The sequence below is a fragment of the Oncorhynchus gorbuscha genome, linkage group LG26 (assembly GCF_021184085.1).
Source record: "Oncorhynchus gorbuscha isolate QuinsamMale2020 ecotype Even-year linkage group LG26, OgorEven_v1.0, whole genome shotgun sequence".
NCBI classification, from domain to species: Eukaryota; Metazoa; Chordata; class Actinopteri; order Salmoniformes; family Salmonidae; genus Oncorhynchus; species Oncorhynchus gorbuscha.
Window position 1 is genome coordinate 21,293,877 of NC_060198.1, and position 21,416 is coordinate 21,315,292.

General features: G+C 42.1%; 1 protein-coding gene across 6 annotated transcripts in view; it reads right to left on the reverse strand.

Annotated features, from left to right (window-relative positions):
• Nucleotides 1–20,246, reverse strand: part of LOC124015078 (pre-B-cell leukemia transcription factor 1-like) — a 57,243-nt gene extending 36,997 nt beyond the window's left edge. The window contains exons 1-3 of one of the 6 annotated variants that reach the window (XM_046330004.1): nt 18,868–20,246; nt 10,286–10,399; nt 8,500–8,573 (exon numbers count right to left, since the gene is read on the reverse strand). In XM_046330004.1, the coding sequence (XP_046185960.1) occupies nt 8,500–8,573; nt 10,286–10,399; nt 18,868–19,046 (367 nt within the window). In that variant the 5' untranslated portion in view covers nt 19,047–20,246. The remainder of the gene's footprint in view (nt 1–8,499; nt 8,574–10,285; nt 10,400–18,867) is intronic. The other 5 variants (XM_046330003.1, XM_046330007.1, XM_046330006.1 and 2 more) reach the window with 5 other exon arrangements.
• Between the last annotated feature and the right edge of the window lie 1,170 nt (nt 20,247–21,416).

A 21,416-nucleotide genomic window follows, 5' to 3' on the forward strand; every position in this document is an offset into this window, starting at 1 on the left:
GATTCCTCTCCGTCTGGTATTTTTTAATAAGGTCAACACTATTTACTTGCCTATTTTTTGTAGCTACTCTAAGTAAATAACTGCAGTCAACTTGTGCTATACGTTAGGTGATAGTGTGTTAATTTCATACATTTTTTTTAAACTTACAGTAGTACCCAGTCACGTGGTGCTCGTCTACAAGCACGGCCAGCCCGCTCATTAAGTGCCCGCCAATGGCGGCAGATTGACGTGGGAGACATTTTCTGAGTTAAACTGACCAAGACACCCCAACAACACATAACCACACAATTACTGCCCCCCAAAAATTGACAATCTCTCTCAACCAGCAGCATAAGGGCTTCTAAGGTGATCGTTGATGATACACAGGAGTGCAAAATATTTTACTTGTCCATTCCCAGCGCACCTCTCCAGGGTGCTGTTGGAGAGACATCACTGCGGCGCTCCAACAACATTCCAGAAAAAATAAATAAATCTAAGGGCCTACCGAGTAGTGCAGCGGTCTAAGGAACTGCATCGCAGTGCTTGAGGCGTCAATACAGATCCGGGTTCAATCCCGGGCCGTGTCGCAGCCGGCAGTGACCGGGAGACCCATTAGGCGGTGCACAATTGGCCCAGCGTCATCCGGGTTAGGGGAGGATTTGGCTGGCTGGGAAGTCCTTGTCCCATTGCGCTCTAGCGACTCCTTTCGGCGGCCTGGCACTTTGACTTCGGTCAACACTAATTACCAATTAAATATCTCAAAATTGGGGAGAAAATGGGGTAAGAAGTACAAAAATAATGATCTAGCATAAATCATATTGCAGATATAGAATACGGTAGCCTAGAGGCTGGAGATAAAATGTAAGACGGACACTTTTCACATCATGCAGGTTTCTCCGATCAAATAGCCAAACGGCGCCCAATCAACAAAAAGATGCACAGTCATGTTAACAAACATATCCTAAAAACAGGTCGGGGTCAAAGTAAAATGTACAATATGGAATGGAGTGTTTTCCAGGAGTTTCACTTCCATGAAGTGTTTTCCAGGAGTTGCACCCCATTGTCATGATTAGTAAGTTTCAAGTTTGTATGTGTCCATTTTTGACAAGCTGATCATAGCAAAAAAGAAAAATCTGCATTTCCTGCTGTGTAAAGACATTGCAAATAGGCTCATGATAAATTTGTGTAGCTGATATTCAGAGCTTAAATTGATTTTGTCTATTTGTCACAGGAATCAGGACTAAATAAAGCCAATTGCAACTGAGTGTTTTAGAAATGGTGGGTCTACCACATGGATGGGCATTCATAAAATTCCACTGCTGGCCGACATGGTACGCTACACCCCAGTAAATACGAGCCAACGACTTTTGACCTGTTTTTGGTCTTGTCCAGATGTTCTTTTTTTGTGTGTGTTTTACAAATGGTAGGCTTACCACATAAGATGGGCATTCATGAAAATCAACTTCAGGCAACAGTGTAGGCTACACCTCAGTAAGCACAGCCCAACACCCTTTGGGCATTTTTATTGGTGCAGTCCGAACTGGCGTTGATTTACACATCCACGGACATTGGTTTTTGGTCCAGTCCAAACCAGTCACAGACCATGCGTGGTTCAGATTTTGTCCAGTCTGGAACAGCTTTGATTTGGCCCAAACTGATGTCTATAAATTAACGTATTTTCTACTTTCATAGCAGAATACCTGACAATGTGACTGACCCAAAATTAAGGAAAGCTTTGACTATGTACAGGCTCAGTGAGCATGCACTTGCTATCAAGAGAGGCCGCTATAAGTAGACCTCCCGAGGGAAGACGGGCTATGTGCCCTCTGCCCACAAAATATAGTAGAAGCCGAGCTGCACTTCCTAACCTCCTGCCAAATTTATGACCAGACACACATTTCCCTCAGATTTACACACCAAAAATTGGAAAACAAATTCATATCATGATAAACTCCCATAGCTATTAGGTGAAATACCAGTGTACAACCACAGCAGCAAGGTGTGACCTGTTGCCACAAGAAAAGGGCAACCAGTGTAGCACAAACACCATTGTAAATACAACCTATATTTATTGATTCTCTTCCTACTTCAACTATTTGCACATCTGCATTGTTTATCCTTTAACTTTTGTGAGTATCATGTTTATTGTTCATTTCAGATTGTTAATTTCCCTTGCTTTGGCAATGTAAACATATGTTTGAATTGAGAGAGCGCAAGGGATACAGAGAGCAGGAGGAAGGGATGCCTTCTGTCTTGTGGAGATGAAGGGAAGAGGGAAATGGCAGATCAGGTAGGCCTATACAGAGCTGGTAGAAAGAGGGCCACTAAATACAAAATAGCCAGCAGACTGGAGCAGTGGCTGAGATTCTTGACAATAGTATAGGCCTACATACAACCACAGGTATTGTAACTCTAACAAGCTGTTTTGCATGGATGCAAGTACACTGAACAAAGATATAAAAACGCAACATGTTAAGTGTTGGTCCCATGTTTCAAGACCTAAACTAAAACATCCCGGACATTTTCCATTTGCACAAAAAGCTAATTTCTCTCCAATTTCATTACATCCCTGTTAGTGAGCATTTCTCCTTTGTCAAGATAATTCATCCACCTGACTTGTGTGGCATATCAAGAAGCCCATTAAACAGCATAATTACACAGGTGCAAACGTGTACTGGGGACAAAAGGCCAGTCTAAAATGTGCAGTTGTTGTCACTAGAGGTCGACCGATTAATCGGCACGGCTAATTAATTAGGGCCGATTTCAAGTTCGTAACAATCGGTAATCTGCATTTTTGGACGCCGATTATGGACTGACATTGCACTCCATGAGGAGACTTCGTGGCAGGCTGACCACCTGTTACGCGAGTGCAGCAAGGAGTCAAGGTAAGTTGCTAGCATTTAAACTTACCTTATAAATAACAATCTTAACATAATCACTAGTAAACTTAGTAATATCATCAACCATGTATAGTTAACTAGCTTGTCCTGCGTTGCAAATCAATGCAGTGCCTGTTAATTTATCATCGAATCACGGTCTACTTAGCCAAACGGGTGATTATTTAACATGCGTATTAGTGAAAAATAAGCACTGTCGTTACACCAATGTACCTAACCATAGACATCAATGCCTTTCTTAAAATCAATACACAAGTATATTTTTAACTTCTTACGGATCATTGGGACGCTACCGTCCCACCTGGCCAACATCAGGTGAAATTGCAGAGCACCAAATTCAAATGACAGAAATCGTAATATTAAACATTCATGAAAATATAACGGTCATACATAATTTTAAAGCTTAACTTATTGTTAATCCAGCCGCGTTGTCAGATTTCAAAAAGGCTTTACGGCGAAAGCACACCATGCGAATATCTGAGGAGAGCGCCCTGCACACAAAAGCATTACATACATTTTCCAACCAAGCAGATGCGTCACGAAAGTCAGAAATAGCAATAAAATAAATCGCTTACCTTTGAATATCTTCATCTGGTTGCAATCACAAGGGTCCCAGCTACATAACAAATGGTCATTTGGTCGATAAAGCCCTTCTTCATATCCCAAAAAAGTACATTTCAATGGCGCGCTTGACTCAGTAAGCCAATGGTTTCCCCTCGTTCAAAATTCATACAAATGAATCCCGTAAACCAATAAACTTCTTAACAAGTCAAACAACGTTCCTACTCAATCCTCATGTACCATATCAAGTAAATATTACGATACAATTTAAGACAGAACACTGGAGACCAATACCGGAGATAAATAACAATGGACTCACCGGAACGCGCTTCAAACACTACAGCCAAAATGGGAGCCACTTAGAAAAACTACAAATTCTAGCTCATTTAAAAAAAAACAAGCCTGAAACTCTTTCTAAAGACCGTTGACATCTAGTGGAAGTGCAAACTGCAATCTGGGAGGACTTCCTTCTATATTCCCATCCATTGTAATTAGAGGTGGGCTGGAGGGGGGAGAAAAAACTGGATGATTGTCTTCAGGTTTTCGCCTGCCATATCAGTTCTGTTATTTTTGGAAACTTTAGAGTTTTCTATCCAATATGACCAATTATATGCATATCCTAGCATCTGGGCCTGAGTAACAGGAAGTTTACTTTGGGCACCGCATTCATCCAAACTCCCAAATACTGCCACCTAGCCCGAAGAAGTTAAACCTGCATATTTAGTTAAAATAAATGTATGTTTATATTAACTAGGGAAATTGTGTCACTCACTTCTCTTGCGTTCTATGCAAGCAGAGTCAGGGTATATGCAACAGTAGGGCCGCCTAGCTCGTTGCAAACTGTGTAACCATTTCTTCCTAGCAAAAAACGTAAATCATTTGCCAGAATTGTACATAATATTGAAGGTTGTGCAATGTAACAGCAATATTTAGACTTATGGATGACACCCATTTGATAAAATACAGAACGGTTTCGTTTTTCACTGAAAGAATAAAAGTTTTGTTTTCAAAATTATAGTTTGACCATATTAATGACCCAAGGCTCGTATTTATATATGTGTTGATTATATTATAATTAAGTCGGATTTGATAGTATAGTATAGCGGTGGTAGGCAGCAGCAGACTCGTAAGCACTAATTCAAACAGCACTTTCCAGCAGCTCTTCGCAATGCTTGAATATGGCGATGTTTATGACTTCAAGCCTATCAACTCCCGTGATTAGACGGGCAATACTATAGCGCCTATAAGACCATCCAATAGTCAAAGGTATATGAAATACAAATGGTATAGAGCGAAATAGACCTATGAATCATTTTATAAACTACAACTTAAAACTTAACTGGTAATATTGAAGAACTGGGAATATTGAACTACAAGCTTTCATATGTTCTGAGCAAGGAACTGAAACATTAGCTTTTTTTACTGCACCTATTGCACTTTCACTTTCTTCAACACTGTTTTTGCATTATTTAAACCAAATTGAACATGTTTAATTATTTATTTGAGACTAAATAGATTTTTATTTATGTATTATATTAAAGTTAAGTGTTCATTCAGTATTGTTGTAATTGTCATTATTACACACACACACACACACACACAACTGGCCTATTAAAATCGGTATCGGCATTGAAAAATCATAAATCGGTCGACCACTAGTCGTCACGCAACCCACATATGAGGGCGCGTGCAATTGGCATGCTGACTGCAGGAATGTCCACCAGAGAATTTAATGTTCATTTTTCTACCATAAGCCACCTCAAATGTCATTTTAGAGAATTTGGCAGTACGTCCAACCGGCCTCACAAGCGCAGACCACGTGTAAGCACACCAGTCAAGGACCTCCACATACGGCTTCTTCACCTGCAGGATAGTCTAAGATGAGCCATCCAGACAGCTGATGAAACTGCGGGTATGCACAACAACCTGTCAGAAATCGTCTCAGAGAAGCTAAAAGCGCCAGGGTCTTGACCTGACTGCAGTTCTGCGTTGTTACCAACTTCAGTGGGCAAATGCTCACCTTCGATGGTCAATGGCACACTGGAGAAGTGTGCTCTTCAGGGATGAAGCCCGGTTGCAACTGTACCAGGTAGAAGGCAGACAGCGTGTAAGGCGTTGTGTGGGCGAGTGGTTTGCTGATGTCAACGTTGTGAACAGAGTGCTCCATGTTGGTGGTGGGGCTATGGTATGGGCAGGCGTAAGCTATGGACAATGAACAAATATTTTTTTTGCTCTGCATCGATGTGTGCGACAGTGCGTTCCAGTTCCCGCCAATATACAGCAACTTCACACAGCCATTGAAGAGTGGGACAACATTCCACAGGCCACAATCAACAGCCTGATCAACTCTATTAGAAGGAGATGTGTCGTGCTGCTTGAGGCAAATGGTGGTCACACCAGATACTGACTGGTCTTATTATCCCCACCCCTACCTTATTAAAAAAAGGTATCTGTGACCAACAGATGCTTATCTGTATTCCCAGTCATAAGAAATCCATAGATTAGGGTCAAATGCATTAATTTAATATCGACTGTTTTCCTTATATGAACAGTAACTCAGTAAAATATTTGAAATAGTTGCATGATGCGTTTATATATTTTGTTTAGTGTATTTCAAGTAATAACCATGGCAAAGCTAAAGGTGACATCCAAACCAAACTGGTTTAACCTATAACCATTGGTGCTCGCTCTATGCCTCCATTCCATCCAGCCACACATTTTCAGGCCTCAGTCCACCAGAAAGGTTATGTGAAAAATCAAAGGCATCAGGGTAAACAAGGCCGTGGGTTGCCTGGGCAACAGGCTATCCTACCCCTTCCAGCCTACTCTGATCCTATGAGGAGAGAGCAATAATACACTGCTGACAGGTCACCATAACAGGCAGCAGTGCAGCAGCACTTTCTAACTGTATTACAAAAGGAGAGCGGGGAGAGGAGAGAGGGCAAGAGAAGGGGAGAGTAGAGGAGGATGGGGAAGTAATTAAGGCAGGGAAAGAGAGAATCCATGAAAAGGAGAGGTAAGAGTGGAGAAAGGAGGGCAGGTAGCTCTAAAGCCCAGCCTCTCTCCTCCCACGCTAGCCACCATAACCATCAATATGCCATCCATCCATCCCTCCACTCCTGAGCCGGCCTCCTCCTTTGAACCATGCCAGAGAGCGCTAGCTGACTAGAATAGCTAATAAGATAGGAACTAAGAACTTTTTAACGAGAGCCATGGCTGGTCTGGAAAAGCTGCACTACGTGACCAAAAGTATGTGGACACCTGCTCATCAAACATCTCATTCCAAAATCATGGGCATTAATATAGAGTTGGTCCCCTCCTTTGCTGCTTTAACAGCATCCCCTCTTCCGGGAAGGCATTCCACTAGATGTTTGAACATTGCTGCGGGGACTTGCTTCCATTCAGCCACAAGAGCAATAGGGAGGTCAGGGACTGATGTTGGGCGAATGGTCCTGGCTCGCAATCAGAATTCCAATTCATCTCAAAGGTGTTCGATCGGGTTGAGGTCAGGGCTCTGTGCAAGCCAGTCAAGTTCTTCCACGCCGATCAATAAACCATTTCTGTATGGACCTCGCTTTGTGAAAGGGGGCATTGTTATACTAAAACAGGAACGGGCCTTCCCTGAACTGTTTCAATAAAGTTGGAAGCACAGTACCGTCTAGAATGTAATTGTATGCTGTGGCGTTAAGATTCTCCTTTACTGGAACTAAAGGGCCTAACCCGAAAAAAAAGAAAAAAAAAGCCCCAGACCATTATTTCTCCACCAAACTTTATCATTGGCACTATGCATTGGGTAGGTAGCATTTTTCTGGTATCTGCCAAAACCAGATTTGTCTGTCGGACTGCCAGATTGTGAAGCGAAATTCATCAAACGCGTCTCCACTGCTCCAGAGTCCAATGGTGGTTACACCACTCAAGCCCGACTCTTGGCATTGCACATGGTGATCTTAGGCTTGTGTGCGACTGCTCGGACTTGAAAACCCATTTCATGAACCTCCCAATGAACTGTTCTTGTACTGACGTTGCTTCCAGAGGCAGTTTGGATCTCGAGTGTTGCAACCAAGGAATTATTTTTTACAAGCTATGCGCTTCAGTGGTCCCACTCTGAGATTTGTGAGACCTACCCCTAAGCAACTGGGCAGTTGTTGCTCCGAGACATTTCCACTTCACAATAACAGCACTTACAGTTGATCGGGACAGAAATTTGATGAACTGACTTGTTGGAAAGGTGGCATCCTATGACGGTGCCATATTTATCTTCAGGAAGGCCATTCTACTGCCAATGTTTGTCTATGGAGATTGCATAGCTATGTGCTCAACTGTATACACCTGTAAACAACGGGTGTGGCTGAAATAGCCGAATCCACTAATTCAAAGGGTTTTCCACATACTTTTGTATATATAGCGTACTGTCTCAGATTCTATCCCTGCCCTTGAAATTGCTCAGACACAGAAAATGTAGTTCAAATTGAAGATATTTGCTCGTTTGCTTCCAGCAGGTTAAGATCAGCTCAGCATAACAAAAACAACCACCTACTTTCCTTTCAAACCTTAGTTACCAAATCAACCAATGAGATCAATATCCAGTCAATAGTGTTTGGAGGTATCAATAGGTAATGAACCAGGTGCCACGGTTTCCATTAACGAACCAATAGAAGCACCCATAAGGCCTATATGTCTGAAACAACCTGAAAATATTGGTGCAGAGTTCTGGTCCGCAACCCAAATGGCACCTTCTTCCCTAGATAGAGCACTTCTTTTGACCAGGGCCTATAGGACACAGTGAACGAGTGCTCGTTCAAGTTCTGAACTTCCCTTCGTCGATTTAAAAAGGAAAGCACTGGCATAAGAGAGATTGTGGAAACTCCCCAGCTCATGCTTACACCAATCCAATGCTTTGAAATGTGTGGAGAGGAGTAAGGTAACTGACAATAAAATTGTATTATTTTCCACAGAAATGTGGGTTTGCGTTATAAAACAATTCCTATTGAGTGCACATTTTAGTAGAACTGAGATTCAGGCAGATTGGGATGATAGTTGAGAACAAAAAGTGGAGACTCACCGGTCTTCTCTTTGATCTCACACAGAACGCTGAAGAGGGCAGGCTTCATTCTGTGACAGTTCAGGGCGTGTTTCCTGCCGGCAAGAAAGGAGAGAAAGCGAGAGAGGGAGAAGAAAGAGAGCGAGGAAGAGAGGGAGTTGGAGGTAAGATTAGAATATATGCCTGCTTGTCCTAGTCATTTCATAGCATATGAATGGAAAAGCAAGCTAAATTAGAGTCGATGAGGTTCGTCCATCCAGCATTGAGCTAGTAGTGCAAGGTCTGTATTAATGGACTTATAAAAGCTCATTTAAAAAAAGAAAAGTATTTGTATTATCACACACTCTGTTTCACATTGAGCTTAATATCTTGGTCCCCCATAACACTGTTATCAAGTTACCGCCAAAGCCATGTTACTTTTATACACGCAGCAATTTTTTGGTGAAAGCATACTCTGCTGAACACCCACTCAGCAACACTTGACTTTAATTATATTATAAACTCTCAATTAGAAAATGTAATTATGCAAACAAACTAAAAATGGGCCAGGCGCCATCACTGGTAGACCAGGGCCTTATTACTAACGAGCACGCAGAGCACGTGCCCTGGGGCCCCAACCTCCAAGGGTACCCATCCAAATGATTATTATTTCCGGCGGAGGGCACCCCAAACAAAACTTAGTTAGGTACCCAATACTGCTCTGATAGCATATGAACACGGCATAAGCAATGGCAAAATGTTTAGAATAGCAGGAAATTTGCTTTAAAACGGCTAAATTCTCTCTCAACCTCATTGCAAAATGTGTAGGATTGCAGGATTACCACTGGTAGTCATTAAAGATTGCGAAGCTGCATGCGGCTCTGGAATTTAAATGGCAGCTCGTGAAAATTCTATTTTAATAGGGGGTCCTTGCCCAGGGGCTCATAATATTTAGGAGGCCTTGACATTAAAGTTTGAAAATCCCTGACACAACACGCACACAGAAACATGACTCACATATTCCTCATTGCTCTGATCTGTGCAGCGTCAGTGAAGAGTTTAATATTGAGCCCTTCCAGAGTGTCATGATAACTCCCTAGAGCTGTGATCCCTAGAGCTGTGATCTCCAACTGAAGGGACCTTTATGATTTTTTTTTTTTTCATCTATGCCTATTTATAAAACCACAAAACATCTCATATTCAAACTCATTAAATACATTGGGGAAATCACGTGCTGAAATATGCAACAGCTAAAACATAGTCATGGATTTGATGGATAAAATAAATTGACCAAAACAATACAGGTCAAAATAATTACTACCCAAAAGGGGAGCATGACAAAGGTAAAAAGGTGTTCAACTGATGAGCTGTTTTGAAACATTCCCGACACAGGCATCAGAGAGAGAAGGAAACAACCATGATACAACGTATGAATGAGTAGGCAACGCCTAACCTCAACACCAGTTGTGTCCATGTAGGAGGCCTAACCTCGGCTATATCATATGGGGAAATGCGTGAGTATACGCCGAGAAGAAGTGTATATTGATGTGTCTGCTGATAATGAGGGAATCGCTTGTTACATTACTAGTTTGAGCGAGTGCATAATTGTGTCCACCTGTGTGTCAGTCTTAATTCTATATTTTTATTTAACCTTTAATTACACAGGTTTGTCTCACTGAGCAACATTTTTTTATTTTGCAAGTGAGAGGATTTGAGTGGGAGGGGGGCCATGGAGGGAGATGGGGGTCAGGGGGGGTATGAGCAGGAACTGGTGCTCGTGCTCTCATGGGGCATGCGGTCAGTCCTGTGGGTCCTGTACACTACTGACCTGTGCTGGAAGTTGAGGGGCAGGCCACCCCCTGCCGTGCCCCCCCCAGCTCCCCCTCCCTCTGCGGGGTCATCCGATCCGCCCCAGTGCGCCGGCGACTCCTCTGGCCAGCATCTGGATATGGGGTAATAGGGGGAGAGGGTGAGGGGCGGGCAGGACAGGTTGAGTGGTAGTGCACTAGTATGGCAATGTTGTTGTCGTCGTCGTCGTCTCCTCCTCCTCATTTGTTATCGCCGATGCCACCCCAGATAGTAAAACAGCCATCCTACCACACTGGGTCAGACCCGGTACATGTCCAGCCATCTCATCTGTTCTCTCCTGCCACCCAGTCCAGACAGTCCCCCTCCCCAGGTCAGTATAAGAGCTATGTATGCATTCATGCATGCAAGGGGCCCCACAGGTGGCATGCATGGCCTAGGCAGGCTACATTTGATGGCGTGTGTCTGCGAGTGCAGAGATACATCAAAAAAAAAAGTGGAGGTCACCTATTTGGCCTAGGAGAGCAATTAGTCCAAAATCAAAGGCTAACATGTAAATCATAGGATTGAATAAACCTTTATCAGACCATCTAAAATCATGGATTAGGGCTAATCCATGATGGGCTATATCATGTCCAAGTCAAACAGTCCATTGACTTTCTCCATCTTGCTGCAGTATTGAAATACGTAATTAACTTTCATCCCTGGCACGTTTTCAAATGTATACTGTGTTTGTATTTTGTTAAACTTTCAAATAAAAAATAAATAAATCTAGCCTACCTCTGCTGAGAGAAACTACTAGTGAATAATTTCACTGATCTAGAGCATCTCAGGTCTTCAGACCTGCATATACAACTAATTAGGGTTGTCACGATACTCAGCGGTATCATGGCAACAACAAAAACACATGAAGCGGACTACATTTTCTAAAGAAAACAGTCCTAATGCTGAAAACAAATAGCCTTACGTTGTCACCCATAATTATGTTTATTTCCCAAGCTATAGCACACAATATTACATGCAGCAGATTTTTCTTAAAGGACCCAAGAGTTCAGTCTGATACTGGTACCGTGACAACCTTACACCTCAGAATAGGCTTTAGCTGCTGCCTAAGAGTTTCTGACTCCATCCTCAGATGAGAAGGCCGGAGACATGTAAACAACAGGAGTAGGAGTGGTGATAGAACTCCTTTAGGAGTGCCAGAGACGCATGCTCGGTCTATCCTAGGGCAAACACTAAGCACCTTCTTGACAGACTCATTGAATCCCTTCTCAGAAAAATGTTGCCTATGTTTAATTGTTCCAAAAATGCTATCCAATTCAGAGTAGTGGTGGTGTGGTGCAACTCTTTAATTAGTACCAGAGATGCCCTGCTATGGATTGGCATGCTGTAGTCTGGTAGGGGGTGGGAATCATAAGTATCCTCTTGATTAGAGGTCGACCGATGATGATTTCTCAACGCCGATGCCGATTATTGGAGGACAAAATAGCCAATACCGATTAATTTGATGATTTTTTAAATGTATTTATTTGTAATAATGACAACTACAACAATACTCAATGAACACTTATTTTAACTTAATATAATACATCAATAAAATGAATTTAGCCTCATAAATAATGAAACCTGTTCAATTTGGTTTAAATAATGCAAAAACAAAGTGTTGGAGAAGAAAGTAAAAGTGCAATATGTGCCATGTAAGAAAGCTAACGTTTCAGTTCCTTGCTCCTAACATGAGAACATATGAAAGCTGGTGGTTCCTTTTAACATGAGTCTTCAATATTCCCGGGTAAGAAGTTTTAGGTTGTAGTTATTATAGGACTATTTCCCTCTATACCATTTGTATTTCATTAACCTTTGACTATTGAATGTTCTTATAGGCACTTCAGTATTGCCAGTGTAACAGTATAGCTTCTGTCCCTCTCCTCGCTCCTCCCTGGGCTCGAACCAGCAACACAACGACGATTAGCGTGCGCTAACTAGCTAGCCATTTCACTTCGGTTACACGAGCCTCATCTCGGGAGTTGAGAGGCTTGAAGTCAAACGGCGCAATGCTTGACGCACAACAAAGAGCTGCTGGCAAAATGCACAAAAGTGCTGTTTGAATTAATGTTTACGCGCCTGCTTCTGCCTACCACCACTCAGTCAGATACTTGTATGCTCAGTCAGATTATATGCAACACAGGACACACTAGATAATATCTAGCGCTAATACCGGCGCGGCCCACGCTTGGATTGCGTCCTACCTGACAGGTCGCTCCTACCAGGTGGCGTGGCGAGAATCTGTCTCCTCACCACGCGCTCTCACCACTGGTGTCCCCCAGGGCTCTGTTCTAGGCCCTCTCCTATTCTCGCTATACACCAAGTCACTTGGCTCTGTCATAACCTCACATGGTCTCTCCTATCATTGCTATGCAGACGACACACAATTAATCTTCTCCTTTCCCCCCTTCTGATGACCAGGTGGCGAATCGCATCTCTGCATGTCTGGCAGACATATCAGTGTGGATGACGGATCACCACCTCGAGCTGAACTTCGGCAAGACGGAGCTGCTCTTCCTCCCGGGGAAGGACTGCCCGTTCCATGATCTCGCCATCACGGTTGACAACTCCATTGTGTCCTCCTCCCAGAGCGCTAAGAACCTTGGCGTGATCCTGGACAACACCCTGTCGTTCTCAACTAACATCAAGGTGGTGGCCCGTTCCTGTAGGTTCATGCTCTACAACATCCGCAGAGTACGACCCTGCCTCACACAGGAAGCGGCGCAGGTCCTAATCCAGGCACTTGTCATCTCCCATCTGGATTACTGCAACTCGCTGTTGGCTGGACTCCCTGCCTGTGCCATTAAACCCCTACAACTCATCCAGAACGCCGCAGCCCGTCTAGTGTTCAACCTTCCCAAGTTCTCTCACGTCACCCCGCTCCTCCGCTTTCTCCACTGGCTTCCAGTTGAAGCTTGCATCCGCTACAAGACCATGGTGCTTGCCTACGGAGCTGTGAGGGGAACGGCACCTCAGTACCTCCAGGCTCTGATCAGGCCCTACACCCAAATAAGGGCACTGCGTTCATCCACCTCTGGCCTGCTCGCCTCCCTACCACTGAGGAAGTACAGTTCCCGCTCAGCCCAGTCAAAACTGTTCGCTGCTCTGGCTCCCCAATGGTGGAACAAACTCCCTCACGACGCCAGGACAGCGGAGTCAATCACCACCTTCCGGAGACACCTGAAACCCCACCTCTTTAAGGAATACCTAGGATAGGATAAAGTAATCCTTCTCACCCCCCCCCCCCTTAAAATATTTAGATGCACTATTGTAAAGTGGCTGTTCCACTGGATGTCATAAGGTGAATGCACCAATTTGTAAGTCGCTCTGGATAAGAGCGTCTGCTAAATGACTTAAATGTAAATGTAGTAATATCAAACATGTGTACTTAACTAGTGATTATGATTGTTTTTTTTATAAGAGAAGTTTAATGCTAGCTAGCAACTTACCTTGGCTTACTGCATTCGAGTAACAAGCAGTCTCCTTTTGGAGTGAAACGAGAGAGGCAGGTCGTTATTGCGTTGGACTGCAAGATTGGAGCTGACAAGGAGAAAATTTGTCATTCTGCCCCTGAACAAGGCAGTTAACCCACCATTCCTAGGCAGTCACTAAAAATAAGAATGTGTTCTTAACTGACTTGCCTAGTTAAATAAACATTTTTTTAAATAATAAATACATTTTTTTTTAAATCGTCCCCCAAAAATACTGATTTCCGATTGTTATGAGAACTTGAAATCGGCCCTAATTAATAGGCCATTCCGATTAGTCGGTCGGTCGACCTCTACTCGATGGACTAATCCAATCCCAGACTCAAAAAAAGAAGCTAGGCCTACCTAATCATGCGCCGAAAAATGCTAGGCAAGTAAAAATAATAATACATTTTAAAAAATGAACTAACTGCTTAACTCTGAACATCTCTCAGACACAGAGTATAAATCTATAGCACAGACATCCAAAAACTCACAACCACATCATGCACACACCATAGACATTGAGAAAAAAAGAAAAAAAAAAAGTCTTCAACATTGTACACACACAAACATTATTTTGGGCCTAATTTTTTTCTTGAACACGTATTCCAGTTAGTTACGTCTTCAAAGTTATACCCTTAACAGTAAAGGTAATATCCTTGAGTTCATCAGAATCATCATAAGCTGTGGGTGTAGCGTCCAGCACCCCCATCTCATTAATAGAAACTAGATTCAGACAGCTGCACTCCCGTACACGTTTTAGGAGAATTGATTGCACCACTTGCAAAATGAAAAGGATTGCACACCACGAGGACGGGAGGGAGTGAATTAATTAAGAGAACCAGGTGGTCAAATGTGTGGTGGAAAATCACTAGCAAATGACATCACACACACTGGTCTCGTATTGGGACAGCCGGGTCTTTTGTTCACAATTCTGAACACCCCCCTGAATTCAGCTGACCTACAGCTCCTCAAAGTCACATGGCATATGAATATGGGCAATTTGCTTATTGTCATGCACACACACACACCAAGAGTCATGATATGCAAACATATATTATGCATGCATTAACAAGTGAAGTGAAAGACCTAAAATATTAATGATTGTTCTGTCAAAACAAGTGACTGATTAGATTAACATGTCCTATAACTACACCATACTATTATATTTCCATAGCCATGTTGATGTGTCATATCAGATCTGGCAATAGAAATAACTTTTACAAGCCCACACAAGTGAAGTCCCTCCAACATTTTAACTAACGACCATTTGAATTTCAAAAGATCACCGACAGCGACGGCTCAATTAAAGGCAGCCTGATTATCTATGCTAATGACAATGTTGGAGATTAATCAAGTGTATTTGTGTCCAAACGTGCACCCTATATAGTGCAATATGCAAAAAAAAATTGTGCACTATATAGGGAACACGGTGCCATTTGGGACGCATTCCTAAATGGTCCTTGCTATCTGGGTTCTTTGGGACGTCCTTACCACATGGATGTTAACTCTTACCTTAGCCATTGTAAATTTTAAGGTTCGGTAAGACTTATGGGATCCCGGATAGCACTAACACACCATTTATCTAGGAGGGCTAACAATTTGGCAGGCCTGTGATGGGAAAAAATTGTTTGATTACGCTTGCATGTGTTCAGTGATGTAACATAAAATAAAATTAAAATAAATAAAATAACAACACTAAATGAATGCTAATGTAATTGAAAGAGGAAAAGTGACTTCACAACCTTCATCCACTTTTTATTTTAAAAATGGTGGTCTGACACACACCTTCATTAGGATGTAGGTTGAACAATCGTAGATAGTACAATCTGTCAAGATTAAATACTAACCCTTAGCAGAGTTAAACAAGTTGAAATGTGTGAACTGAAAATGTATTTATACTACATGCACTACTGTCACATGGCATGGTCATTTGACAACAGCCAAAAACATGTTTCAACTTAACACATTGGGGAAAACTTCAGCTTTCATGTAGTCATGCCCACTCTTCAAGAGATCGAGGTGAACCGACAAGGTATCATAGATCTGAATGTTACATTTTACATAACCCAGGTAACACTGTTTGCCCTGGCTTTCCAACTACCTAGGAGCTAAATCAGATGTGCTATTTGCATAGTTGAAGTCGGAAGTACACTGGGGTTGGAGTCATTAAAACACTCCACACATTAATTGTTAACAAACTACATTTTGGCAAGTCGGTCAAGACATCCACTTTGTGCATGACACAAGTCATTTTTACAACAATTGTTTAGAGGGATTATTTCAATGTATCACAATTCCAGTGGGTCAGAAGTTTACAAACACTAAGTTGACTGTGCCTTTAAACAACTTAGAACATTTCAGAAAATGATGTCATGGCTTTAGAAACTTCTGATTGACTCAAATTATGTCAATTAGCCTATTGGAGGTGTACCTGTGGATGTATTTTCAAGGCCTACCTTCAAACTCCGTGCCTCTTTGCTTGACATCATGGGGAAAAAAACAAAAGAAATCAGCCAAGACCTCAGAGATAAAATAAAAATTGTAGACCCCACAAGTCTGATTCATCCTTGGGAGCAATTTCCAAATGCCTGAAGGTACCACGTTCATCTGTCAAAACACTAGTACGCAAGTATAAACACCATGGGACCACACAGCCGTCATACCGCTCAGAAAGGAGACACGTTCTGTCTCCTAGAGATAAACGTACTTGGTGCAAAAAGTGAAAATCAATCCCAGAACAGCAGCAAAAGGACCTTGTGAAAATGCTGGAGGAAACAGGTACAAAAGTATCTATATCCACAGTAAAACGAGTCTTATATCGACATAACCTGAAAGACCGCTCAGCAAGGAATAAGCAACTGCTCCAAAAACGCTATAAAAAAGCCAGACTACGGTTTGCAACTGCACATGGGGACGAAGATCGTACTTTTTGGAGAAACGTCCTCTGGTCTGATGAAACAAAAATGGAACGATTTGGCCATAATGACCAATGTTATGTTTGGAGGAAAAAGGGGGAGGCTTGCAAGCCAAAGAACACCATCCCAATTGTAAAGCACAGGGGTGGCAGCATCATGTTGTGGGGGTGCTTTGCTGCAGGAGGGACTATATTATATTGAAGCAACATCTCAAGACATCAGTCAGGAAGTTAAAGCTTGGTCGCAAATGGGTCTTCCAAATGGACAATGACATCAAGCATACTTCCAAAGTTGTGGCAAAATGACTTAAGGACAACAAAGTCAAGGTATTGGAGAAGCCATCCAAGGCATGACTTCAATCCTATAGAAAATGTTTGGGCAGAACTGAAAAAGCCTGTGTGAGCAATTAGGCCTTACAAACCTGACTCAGTTACACCATCTCTGTCAGGAGAAATGGGCCAAAATTCCCCCAACTTATTGTGGGAAGCTTGTGGAAGGCTAACCAAAACATTTGACCCAAGTTAAACCATTTAAAAAGGCAATGCTACCAAATACTAATTGAGTGAATGTAAACTTCTGACCCACTGGGAATGTGTAGAAATAAAAGCATGAAATAAATCACTCTTCTATTATTCTGACATTTCACATTCTTAAATTAAAGTGGTGATCCTAATTGACCAAAAACAGGGAATATTTACTAGGATTAAATGTCAGGAATAGTGAAAAACTGGGTTTAAATGTATTTGGCTAAGGCATATGTAAAGTACCAACTTCAACTGTAACTGTACATCAAAACATGAAGTCAGGCAAAGATGCCACGATGTGTGAAAACCACAATTTCTTTATATTTACCTTTATTTAACTAGGCAAGTCAGTTAAGAACATATTCTTATTTATAATGGCAGCCTAGGAACAGTGGGTTTAACTGCCTGTTCAGGGGCAGAACGACAGATTTGTACCTTGTCAGCTCGGGGATATGAACTTGCAACCTTTCGGTTACTAGTCCAATCTGTAAAATAGGAGCCTAACGTTAACGCTTTAGTCCAAAGACCTTGGCTCTGCCAGCCAACAACAGCCAAATACTCCATCTAAATGTGAATAGATTCTCAATTGCGGTACGTTTCTAGAAACTTAAAGCAGTCTTTATCACATCAAAACATTTTTTCACAAATGCTAAATTTACACTTGCTGTATACTGCTTTAATAACCTGTTGTAACAGTTGCAGCCGAAAGTATTTTTCAGTGACAACACGTTTGTGTGGCGTCAGTCTTCTGTTTACAGACAGGTGTTTGGATACGCTGCCAATTAGCACAGGTAGTCAACTGTCTTCCGTAAAACAAGCGCTTTAACTTGGAAATATGGCCACGTGGGAACCCTAAAGCACAGTAAAAAAAAGTGAGCGGTAATTGAACCTTTTGTTTTTTGAAAATGATTTCTTGCTGCTATGAAAGATACAATCATTATGTTTCCAAAACTGTACCACAATTGATGCATGTTACCTTTTAGCTTATGCGTGGGGCTCTTAACACAACTTCACTAGCCAGAAGACACCATTGTCACTAGGCGTTAAAGGTGGTTAGCATCTATGAATGGGCTAAAACAGAGGTGTTAAACTAATTTTGTCCCAGGGCCGCATTGTCTTCGAGGTACGGAGAGCTGCACTGAAAATGTTTTATTTCCCTGCCTTCAAAAATCGTAAAGCTTTCATTTGTGATTTTTTTTGAGTGCTCGACAGTCAAGAAACTGTATGCGTGTAACTCCATTATCATTTATACAGTTAAGATTTTGTTTTAGTAATTTAAAGTATTTTGACTGTTTTCCTCCACACAAACTATTTTACTCAAAGATTGCATGATTGGACCCCTCGTGGGCCGGATATGGCACCTGGGCCGTATGTTTGGCACCAATGGGCTAGGCTATAGAAATATTGTGTGTATGTATGAGCCTGCTTCCTTTATTAGTGTAGCCCTCCATTAAATTATTAGTCAGATAAATGAAATATTCTGTTGACAAACCACAAGTGACTGAATAAAACAGCGTGCATATCACATCAAAATATCCATCATTGTACTGTACCAGGCAACAAGCGAGCAACAGAACACAAGACGAAAGCATTAACAAAAACATATCGTCTCATCTTCGCTCCAAATTTCCCTCACAGCTCGTTTCTTACCTGGCCTGCGCCTCGTCCAAGCTTTCGTCTGTGATTGCCATGATCTGTTGTAGAATATCCCCAATGTCTTGTTGAGGTTGACCGAGCTGTTTCCTAACCGAGTCTGGGTCGCCAACGTCGCCTTGTGATAACCCGCCGAGTCCGGTGAGACCCGCCAGCATTCGCGTTTGATCATCCATAGCTACTTAAACGTAGGTCCTTTCCTCACAATCGAATTCACAGTTAGCCAGATAGCTAGCTAACAATGAAACCCCCAGCACAAATCATACGCCACTGGCTGATAGTAATTAATTACAGTCAGCTAACGTTAGTTAACCTAAAAAAAATCATTCCAAAGCAGTTCCACATTCATAAACGATTTGTGCTTACTCGCCGATGTCAAACGGGGCAAGCTGCTATAGCGAATAAATGCTGCTAGCTAAGCAACTGTCAAGCTAGCTGTGTAGCCCTAAGAAATATACAGGGGGGGGGGGAAGCGACGGACACATGCACCTAAGTAGGGAGCTGGCAGACAGCGCCTCGCGCTAAATACAAGAAAATCGTTATGTCCGGCAAAATAAAATATGCATTCAAAATAATGCAAAAAATAAAGACAAAACAAAATGTGGCAACACCTTGCTAGCTAGATGCATACATCAATAAATCACACTCGCGGTGGTTCAGAAGGGGCTTATAAAAAAAAGAGTATTGTTTACCCAGACAGGGAAAAAGCTGCGCGAGGACCAGTGTGCGTCGTTCACATACCAGCTCGCGCTAGCTGGTGTAGCTAATGACCAAATTAGCTGGCTAAGTAGCCAGTTAGCTAGACACTTCTTGTGCATAAAACAAACTCGTATGGCATCGGTAAAGAAAATAACTGATTGACTATAATTTGATAACACTAGCTACGCAAATAACAGGTAACATGTGGGTTCATTTAGAGAACTATGCTGGCGCAAGTAAATAACGCTAGCTAAGTTGATATATATATATTTTTTAAGTGGGACCACAATGCTGAAGCTCAAAACATAGCTAAATTGATGTGTGCTAAACTAGAATCACATCGCAAATGATTGATCAATTCCAAACAATTGTAGCAAGTGGGCAATGCTAGTTAATAAGGCAACGACACTGGCATGCTAAACAGTTAGCTAACAAGATGATCAACCGTGTATTTTCACGGGTCCTCAGTGGGACAGTCACTCTCCTCCAACATAAAAACCACGTTTGAGGAAAAAAATGTTTGCTGGAAGTTATGACATTTTCCACCGGTCAGCCACGGCAAGTTGAATTCCATTACACCCTCGGCTGCAGTGGTGTGTTTTCTCTGATCCTTATATTTTTGCAGGACTAAGGTTGGCGTTTCCTCCTTTCTGCTCACGAAGCCACAGCAGACTGACTATACAATATCGCGCGTTCAATTCATGATGAAACTGCGTCACCTCACCTAGGCTGTCATATCTTATTGATGAGATATCTACCTTCCATTTTATTGAAATATTTTCCTGTTTCATATAAACTAATCCAGGGCCACATGAAAAACTTCAAGTCGGCTAATTTAGACTTTTGTTTTGAACCACTTCCCTGACATGCAGATGACCCTGAACAGTGTTAGCCCACTGAGCTAAGGCTGGCAATTAGGCATCGTTCCTATTTATGTCAAAGGACTTCAAGGAAGCACTTCTGCTACAATAGTATACTGCCAAGAGGTCTTGACCTCAGTGGCACAGGCGATACACTACATCTGCAGGGGGCAGATCAAGGGGATGAGTTTGAATAAGTGTACTTATTGGACTTGGCTAAGTGTCAGTCTGACACAATTGTAATTAGTAGTGCAAGCTTTTACTGTCAAGATCACCTGAACTGTCAATCGATTGAATTACCACCACACTCAACCCATTGACCAAATCAATGACTGAATCATACAGTACTGGGACCAATATTGAAGCATCTCATTATTAATCTACAAAAAATGTGTCAAATTAGAACAAATCACACCATCAAATAGGCCACTATTAAAACAGGCTGTGTTCAGAAACATCCAATGAATGAAACGTCCTGTCTTTTAGTGTGAGAAATATGGACAGCACCGATTGAATACATGTCTTCAATTTTTTATATATATAATTTTTTTAACAAACGTGGACGTTTTTGCTGTCATTTATCACTCAGATGAGAGAGCAGCGCCACTAGATGAATTGGGAGACTGAATAGACATGGAGAGAAGGCTGACTGCTGTGCTGGAATGATGGGTGTATACACCACGAAGGGGAGTGCACAGGACAAAACTGGCTGTGGATTATGCTGATGCTCGGCGCATCCCTCTTCTACAGTCTATGCCTAATCAATCTGAAGTTAAAGGGAGAGGGGGTAGATTTTTACAAAGACCTGGCCTAACAGGGAGAAAAATCATTTTTACAGCACCAACAGGCATTTACACATCAAAGTAGGCCCAGGCCTGTTATGGGTCACAAGAAACCATCACGTTTAACCCTGTTTATTTGAATACATTTTTGGTCCATTTGCAAACGCTATATTGTAATAATGTTAAGCAGTGATGTCAAAACATC